Below are 9,607 nucleotides of genomic sequence, written 5' to 3'. Positions count from 1 at the left end.
GATATTTCCCTCGTAAGGGATCCCCGGAGCATAGAGGGTTAAGGGCCTTGCTCAAGGGCCCAAGAGTGGGAGCTTGGCGATACCGGGGCTTGAACCCCAGACCTTCCGATCTGCAACCCAGCGCCTTAACCGCTGGAGCCACCACTCCCCCTGATTATTATTATTATTTTTATTATTATTATTATTATTTTTATTATTTGTTTATCATTTTTCATTATTATTGGGCAGCACTTGTGTACCCTTCCATTAATCATTTAAAGTCACACTTTATTACATCCATGTTTGTCAATCAAAAAAATAAAAATTACATACATTATTATAGCAACCCAAAGGTTCCTCTTCCCTCTGCCTTGTCCACCTGCCTTCAGGTGCTGAACTCCTTCTCCTCTGATTGGTTGCTTTCCCAAAGAGGCGTGGCCAAGTTCAGATATTTCAACAAGCGGCAAGAAAATGCAATATACATCCAGACACATAAGACAAGAGAGAAAGAGAGATATATAACAGAGAGCAGAATATAAAAACAATTTTGGAGAGAATGGAAGGAATCGGTGTGACGGTGTGGCTGTTTTTATTTGGAATTTTTGCACAGGTATGTTTGCAATTATTAAAAAATAATAATTATTATAATTCTGGGATTATAATATTAAGATTTCACATTTATGTTTTTTCCATTTTCCTGTTTACAGAATGTTGTGCAAGGTAAGATTTGTATTTTCTAGTAAGATGGCAAAAATATTGTTTTAGATACTAAATAAATGTATTCATATAAAGGTAATAAATAAATTGAAATAAATAAATAAAATAAATAGCATTATAAATGTAAACTATGCATTTTTTTCTCTCAATGTCTCTTTCCATCTTTCTCTGTCTCCCCATGCCTGTCTCTATATTTCTTTCCATGTCTCTGTGTCTCTTTCTATGTCTCACTCCATGTCTCTCTCTCTCTCTCTCTCTCTCTCTCTCTCTCTCTCTCTCTCTCTCTCTCTCTCTCTCTCAATGTCTCTCTCTCTCGCTCTCCATGTCTCTTTGTATCGACTTTCATGCTTCTTTTCATGTCTCTCTGTCTCTTTCCATTTTTCTCTCCATGTCTCTCTCTCTCTTCCTGTGTCTTCCCATCTGCCTCTCTCTGTCTCTCTAATCCTCAGGAACTGGCATCACATTAAGCGTGTACACGGTCACCTCTAAAAGTGCAGCGCTGAAATGGAGCAAATATCCAGACGCATCCTCCTACAAGCTCTCAGCATCACGTCTCGACTCCACTGCACCTCCGGTCTACAGCACCGTTGGCCCGAACACCGTCATGGCCACCCTCAACAGTCTGATCCCCAACACCGCCTACAGTTTTAAGGTGGAGGCACTGGACATCAACATGAATGTCCTGGCTAATACCAGCGTGGATGGAAAAACGGGCATGTACACACACACACACACACACACACACACACACACACACACACACACACACACACACATGTATAAATCAGGTTAAATCTACAGTCTGGGATGTTGTTTTATTCAATTTCGTGCATCAGTTATGGGTGTGATTACTATCGACATTTCATCGAGCTGATCCTGGTTATGGGTATAAAGAATTCTGTTTATTCACAGCATTTGAAAATAGGTCTAATGGCAGTTGTTGGACCCTGTCAGGATTTTTTTTTTTTAAACTAAGAAAATAGAAAAAAAATCCAGTTCACTAACAAACCAGTTTTAAAAGGTCTAAGGCCAGTTATTATGCAAGAATGCATTATTTGTTTCAATGGACTTCTTGAATGGAATTCAATGGAATTCTTCAAAATCAACATGCTCATAATTTTTCATATATATCAATGCAGCATTAAAGACACTATTGTTCATATCTCTGCAGCTCCTGATGTCCCCACCATTACAAAGGCTTCCTCCAAACAGAGCCAAAGCATCACGGTGGATTTCACACAAGTCTCAGGTGCCACCTCGTACATCCTGCATACCGAGACCAGCGACGGCAAGTGGTCCGAGACGCCCGTGGCAGGCTCTCCAGGGACGGCGTCCGGCTTGAACCCTTACACCGACTATATTGTGAGCGTCATGTCTGTCAACAGCGCTGGCAGGAGCCAGCCTTCGTTTCAAGTCCAAGTAAAGACAGGTATTCTTCCTTCTCTGTCCACACTCGAACGAATAGAAAATCCCCCAAAAGAAACGGTCCATTCATCCGAACACACTGTCGGCCATTCTCTGGGCCTCAGGGCGCAGGGCACCTGATCTTCTTGCTGAGTTAAAAAGAGGGATCAGGATGTGGCTCATTTTTGACCTCCAGGGCATAAGTGTGTGTTTGTGTGTAACTGAGTGTTCCACCGTTGTTCCACACGGCTTCTGTAATACGCCTCAATCAGGTTACAGTTACAGCAAATGAACTCATCCCGCAGGTAAACGCTGAAAAGAAGCTCAGCCCCACGATAATAGCAGAGTACCACAGGAGACTGGGTGGAAGCGGTTATTGGTGTTAATGGTGGAGCTCAGATTATCCGAGATGGATACCTGTAAGAAGCAGATCTAACAAAAGAGTCACAATGGGTATTGTTTGCAACCAGGCTATTGGAGCATATAGGAAATGATGTGGCTTCAAGCCGGGGATGGGCAGAACAGGATCGTTAATGCGAGTTATCACCACTGATAGGAAACAGTTCAGAGAGCTCAATTACAATACATAAAAGTCTAAGGGCGGATGTGTTATTCCACATTTCAAGAAAATTCCAGAAATATTCCTGCACTTTTTCCCTTATATTCACCATATAGTATCATGTAGATTTCAAGACACTCAAGACTACATCACAAACAAAGTTATACACACAATACAGTACTTGCCGTCAAATGTAAACCTGATCGGCTGCTCAGAAAATTGTGCATTAAACGATTCATTTGTTTCAATTTTGGGAATGATACCAATGTCCCCTCATCACAACCAGTAGAACTTTATCAGGATTTTTGTACTTTAAATGCATCCCATGACTTTTAATAGGTGTTCAATAAACCACATAATTGACTTTCTTCCATCTTCCATCCCCGTTTTTTGTGTGTGTGTGATTAGTGCTGCCCCCTCTTCAGTTAAACAGCAGCTCCCCCAGTAACAGCAGCATCTTCATATACTGGCCTTCGGTACCAAATGCCGTGCTGTACACCATCAGCCTTTTCCCTGAAGGCTTATTCTCAACAATACGCAGCAACACCAGCAACACCAGCATGACTTTCACTAACCTGACGGCTGGCACGAACTACACCATCAGTGCTACTGCCTGGGGTCAAGACAATGTGCCTGGGGATTCAGTTACCATCTACCAGATGAGCTGTAAGTCGGAGGAAAAAAATCAACAAATGTATTTATTATTGATTATTTTCTAATGAAGGTTTGATTGAAAGTACTGGTACTGGAGACTCCTTCCATAAATGTTACATACAGTAATCAATAAATCTGTGTCCACAGCTCCAGGGACTCCTCAGTCCATTGTACTGCAGTCTACACCACCGAATATTTTGGTGTCCTGGAGTCCAGTGAAGGGAGCAAGTCTATATGTGGCAAGCGCGGCTGGACTGAACTGCTCGTCCACATCAAATTCCTGTATTTTGAGTCAACTGAGTTGTGGAGAGATCTATATAATATCCGTTACTGCCTTTAACCAAGCTGGACCCAGCCAAGCCTCAGCACCACTGCGTTTCATTTCAGGTGAGTGTTTTTGTTCAGATTGGACGAGACTAAATGTTGTCTTATCTTTTTGCATTGGTCTGGTAAGTTGAAACAAAGATGTAAAAATACCAGACCAATGCAAAAAGATAAGATTTGACCTCCTTTCCTTTCTAAATGCTCCTCCAATTGAGTTCATTGAATGATTTCAGTAATGATCACATTATAAAAATTTACCCCTGAACACACCACTGCCTTCCTCTCTTCCTCAGCCCCATGTGCTCCAGATCCAATCAGTGTGGATGACCTTGGAAATGCTACCTGCTCCCTGTCCTGGAAAAATGTCTCCAATTCGGACAATTACACGGCCTACAGCAAGAGAGATGACGGAATCGAAGAGACGTGTAACTCCACTGGCACCTTCTGTACCTTCAGCTGCCAGTGCGGCTACTCGTATATCATAAGTGTGTTCGCCAACAACCAAGCTGGAACCAGTTCCCCAGGACCTGTCCTAAATAAAACCACTGGTATGTAATGTAGACTCCAAAGACATTCCTGTATGTTCTTCAAAGTAACTTTGCATCACATTTTCTGTGTTTTTATCTCATTACTTCTCATAGTGCCATGCTGTCCAACAAACGTTTCTGTGTCAATGATTTCCTGGGAGTCCCTCAAGATCATGTGGGAAATGCAAAGAGGGGTAGACATGTACATGGTGCAGGCCCTGGATCCCTCAAACCATGCAGAGGTTTGTCAAGACAGCTCAACTGAGTGTGTACTCTCTGATCTCAAGTGCAATACCAAATACAAGGTCGGGGTTTTTCCTTGCAATGATGTCCAGGGGTGTAACTTGTCCTGCCAAGTCCAGACCCAAGAAACAGGTAAAAGACAAAAACACATTATGCATTGCTCTATTCTAAATCCTCATGCATATAATATCGCTCTCACACTTTCTCGCAGCCCCCTGTATGCCCGAGAATGTGGCCGCAAGTGTGATCAATGCCTCCTCCATCCTTGTCACCTGGTCGTCCACTAACAACGCTGCCAACTATACGGTCAACGTGATCGGAACTGATTGCCCCCCTGCCTGTCAATCGAGGGGAATGTCCTGTCAGGTGAACGGATTATCTTGTGGCTCGTCCTATCAGATCACCGCCATCGCCTCCACCACGGCAGGAGTGAGCATGCCCAGTTATAGCGTGTTCTACTACACAGGTACAGAATCCTTTTTAGTGGTGACATTAACTGATTTTCTGAGCAACATTCAGTAAAAAACATGGTTCATGGTAGAACTTCCTGCCACCATTAAAGTTTGTAGTTCTATTAACCGCAAAGACATGGTAATATACGCTTTAGTGCATTCTGCTCTGATCAAAGAGGAGGTTGTAAAATGTTTCTCCTGTCATTGAAAATCTGATTGCAGCCTTTAGAGTTCTTTATTATTCTTTAAAAAGCTCTAATGTCCGACTCTACTCCACTCTCCAGCTCCATGCTGTCCAGCCACATTGAACATCTTTCCAGTAAACCAGGCGATGAGTAACGTCATGTGGTCAACTTCTCAAGGAGCTCAATACTTTAAAGCATCGCTGACCTCGTCGCAAGGCAACGCCACGTGTCACACAACACAGACCAGTTGCCTGATGGGGTGCATCACTTGTGGGACAAACTACACTGTCTCATTACAGGCCATCAACTCCAGGGGAAACACATCAGTCTGCACGTACCGCGGATTCTCCTACAGTGAGTTACCTGGTTTTGTTGGTCAACTCTTTTCAGTTAGCATGCTATATTAGGTTATAATGCTAGATTAAGTCCATGGGATCGCATCTAAGCGAGAAAGAATCTAATAAAAAATTGTCTAACTCTGTGTCCAGGTGAGTGCTGTCCTTCAAGAATCCGTCTTTATACACGCTCCAATAATACCCTGCGTGTGTCCTGGTCATCCTCAAACTCCTTCAGTAACTTCACGGCCCAGGTGACAGGTGGAGGACGGGTCTACATGTGCAGCCCCATCCCGGGACAGAGCATGTGCGACGTGTCAGAGGTCACGTGTGGTAATGTGTACTCGGTCATGGTGGCGCCCTTAAACCCAGACGGATTCTCGGTGACCTTCTGTCCCAGTAGAACATACTTCGGTATGATCACTTCACTCTGCACTTTATCAGAAACTTGACGAACACTTATTAGTCTTCCTATTATAATTATTGATATTTTATTGTAAAATATTGAAGGTTTATATCGACAGAATTAAGACAAATCACCTCCCATGCCTCTTTTTTTTTAGCCATTACTAGTTAATTTCAACCTTTGTGTATTTGACCTTATATGGAGTTTTGTGGGCGTTTCTAAATGCAAATGACCTGTGCAGTGAACATGCTACAATGCAACAATATGGAGAATTCTTGGAAATTTTTTTAAATAAAATAGAAAATTCTAATTCAGTCTGGCTTAGCTTAAACAGCTTAAACAAGCGTTGTGTTGATAAATCAGGCCTCAAAAGCCAAATAAATCCAAGATTCCAGAGAGGTGAAGATACGATGACGTTTTAGAGTCACCTAAAACTGTTTTAAATCTAAGATCACAAGAATAAAGTCGTAGCACAATGAGAATAAAGTGTTGAGCGAGCCGGTGTTTAGGGGGGATTTATTTAATCAACGTCCTCATAGACTCATGAGAAACAACATCTATTCTTCGAATAGCATGCAGATGTAACAAATCATTCAGGTTGATCAAAAGACACGATTTCCTCAATGTCTGTCTGATTTTTATTTCTGATTAAATTACGTTTCCTACAAAACTGCTGCAGTGTCTGTTAACTACTTACAAGACTGTGCTGATGCGGAGTTTAAGTGGCAGTTAAAATCTAAACTAAAGGCGGATTCAACCAAATCCTCCACATCGATTTGATGCAAAACAGCTAAACTGTTTCTTGCAATTCTGTGATTTTTCTCAAAATGTTCCTGCATTAATCTCGTATTGCAACGACTTTATCCTCAAAATATTTGGACTTTATTCTCACAGTGCTACGACTTTATTATCATAATCCTTTTTAAGGTGGCACTAGAACGCTGTTGTAGGAAACAGCAGAATGATGACTAAATGGCACAAGAACGCACTTTGCTGAGCAGGTTTCATTATACATAACATTCACACAAACTCACTGAGATGTTTTTCTGAGGTAAATGGATTATTAGTGGCCTTTCTTTTTATGTAACAGCTCCTTCAGAGTTGTTTTTGGTTCGTATTCAGCCTGAGAAATGCAATCTGAAATATTTGAGGCATCAAGGGAATAGGGTTAGGATTCTAAACATTTCATCTAAATGTGCAACAATTTATAAACACAATAATAATAAATTTTTTTGGATGAAGAATCTTTTGCTTTCCATTTTCTTTCAGTTTATTGTTCAGGAAGCAGCGTCGGAATGGGTACGTATTAGAATTTCTTTACACTGATCTTCTACACTTTATCGCAGATGTTCCATGACATTACCATAACAATTGCACATACACTTCATGGACAAAATTTTGGGACACCTGACTTTTTTAGCCACGTGGTTTTTCTCCAAACTGTTCCATATTGGATGCGGTAGCATGAAATTTTAATTTCACTTGATCGAAATCTCCAAAAAGCTCCATAAAATCTAGTGGAACATCTTTCAAGAAGAGTGGTGGTTAATATAACAGAAAATGCAGACTAAATGTGGAATGGGATGGTCAAAAAGCACATAACAATTACATGGTCAGATGTCTACAAACCTTTGTCCGTATAGTGTATATTGTAAAAAAAAAAAAAAAATCTAATTGTAGTATTTTAATTAAAAAAACATATTTTTGTGGTAAATAGATCGTATTTGATACATTTTATTCTTAACCCTGTCTCCTCTTTTTATACAGTGCTCTATCGAGGCAAGAGAAGTCTGGATTAGCAAGCGGTATGAACAGAATTAGTCCAAAAATCATAATAATAAAAAAATAATAATAATAATAATTCAGAGGAATTTTGATTCTTTTTACACACCAAACAATATCTAATGCATCTTACTATGTGAGAAAAAAACGTATTTAGTTAAATGCATTTTCTTTGCTGAAGTGTCTGATCACATCTGCATGTACACCAGCCAGAGCATTTGTGAGCATGGCAATAATTCACAAGCGTCATATTTCAGCAGTATGAAAAGATTCACACAACACCGTAGCACAATCCACCGTTACACGACACCCAGGGAAGGGAAATGCACTTGACACACAACAGCTCATTCATAGAGACGTGGAATTTGTCTTGTTACAATTGTTTTTTAAAAGGAGATGTTTATTTAGCATTCATGAAAGGAGTCTTCAGTGTCAGAACTTTGTTCTTTATTGATCCCGTAGGGAGTAAAAAAAAAAAAGAAAAAAAGAAATACACACACACACACACACACACACACACACACACACACACACACACACACACACACACACACATATATATAATTTAAAGTTATTAACATTATATAAGTGTGGCATTACAAAATCTATATTTATATCTATATTTCCTGGGCCAGCTGTTTAAGACTCAGAGGAAGAAGTTATATAGTTTGATGGTCAAAGGCACAAATGAGCGTGACACAGCCAGTAGATTCTCTGCCACAGAAAAATATGTAGAGGGTGGAAAATAATGTTTCTAACTTTTATAATCAAGTGATAAAACAATATAATGTTCTACAACAACGTTAAATGGATAAAAAGTATGACTAGACATTATGAGCATTGGACTATAGTTTGGAAGGTCATGAGCTCAAATCCCACCACCATATTGTTTCTTCACCAAAATGTCTTTTATCCTACAAAAAACAGACCTGCAAGAATCAGGAATAAATCTTCAATCTTTATGTGTTTTTCTCCTTCAGAGCTTCATCTGGCATCAGACCAAAGAGCACAGCTGCAATCTTCTGCGTAACAACCCCACAAAACTACCCAGACTAACACCCAAAAGCTTTCATATTCAAGTTGTAGAATAATTACAATATCCATACACTATATGGGCAAAAGTACTGGGACATCTGACTTTTCCCAACCATACGCTGTTTCTTTCCAAACTTGTTACCACAAACACATTGGAAGCACACAATTGTATCCGACATCTTTGGATGTGGTGGAATGAAATTTCCCCTTCAGTTGATCATGGAGACCCAAACCTGTTCCAGCATGACAATTCCCCAGTTCAAAAAAACAGCTCCATGAAGATCTCCTGCTATTAAACTTAAACCCTTTTAAAACTTACTAACTCACCTCACCTACATCAGTACCTGACTTTACTAACACTCCTGTGGCTGAATGAATATCCATAAATATACACAACATCTGGTGGATCATCTTCTCAGAAGATTAGAGATTATTATAACAGCAAATTTTCATATGGTCAGTTGTCCGCAAACGTTGTCCATTTAGTGTATAGAAATAAGTATTTGTGTCATAATGCTAGCTTATTTATAAAAGCTATTAAATGCTTGTATTCAAAATAACTTTTCCTAACCAAAGTCAATATATTCACCATATAAAAAAAAGGAGGTTCTATGGTTTATGGGTGTGTGTATGTCAGACACAAACTTAAAATTATTAATTGATATATATGTTAGGTGGTATATAGGTGGTAGAAATAATTTACCACATTGAAATGAAGTGCACATGATTCAGGTTTCCTAAAACATTCTCAGGGTAATGGCCATTTCTATTGAGTTCTATTAATGCCTGAAATATGAGCTTGTTTATAGAGGAGTGCCGCATATAAAAAAAAAAAAAAGTTTATAATAAAATATTATAGAAGAAAACTCCAACTAATATAGCAAATGTGATAGAAGTGATTCGAGAATGAATTTTGTTCGAGATTTTGCATGAACTTGGCCAGGTATATATTTTATCAAAACATTTCCAATGACTTGTGCCTCCAAAGGAAACAATTATTTTTTT

At 39.7% G+C, this 9,607-nt stretch overlaps 1 protein-coding gene across 1 annotated transcript; it reads left to right on the top strand.

The window, feature by feature from the left end:
• Positions 1-468: 468 nt before the first annotated feature.
• LOC310715124 (fibronectin type III domain-containing protein 7-like) lies at positions 469-8,880 on the top strand. The gene is made up of 14 exons (XM_083521367.1): positions 469-589; positions 687-699; positions 1,146-1,409; positions 1,868-2,125; positions 3,068-3,325; positions 3,461-3,700; positions 3,931-4,185; positions 4,279-4,539; positions 4,619-4,873; positions 5,144-5,398; positions 5,533-5,793; positions 7,055-7,084; positions 7,553-7,590; positions 8,548-8,880. The coding sequence occupies exons 1-13, from the start codon at positions 536-538 to the stop codon at positions 7,582-7,584; spliced, it is 2,436 nt and encodes an 811-aa protein (XP_083377493.1). The 5' UTR covers positions 469-535; the 3' UTR covers positions 7,585-7,590; positions 8,548-8,880.
• The last annotated feature ends 727 nt before the right edge of the window (positions 8,881-9,607 follow it).

The sequence above is a fragment of the Silurus aristotelis genome (genome assembly GCF_946808225.1).
Source record: "Silurus aristotelis genome assembly, chromosome: 19".
Lineage (NCBI taxonomy): Eukaryota > Metazoa > Chordata > Actinopteri > Siluriformes > Siluridae > Silurus > Silurus aristotelis.
Note: the sequence above shows the minus strand (reverse complement) of the source record. Positions and strands in the feature narration are given on the sequence as shown.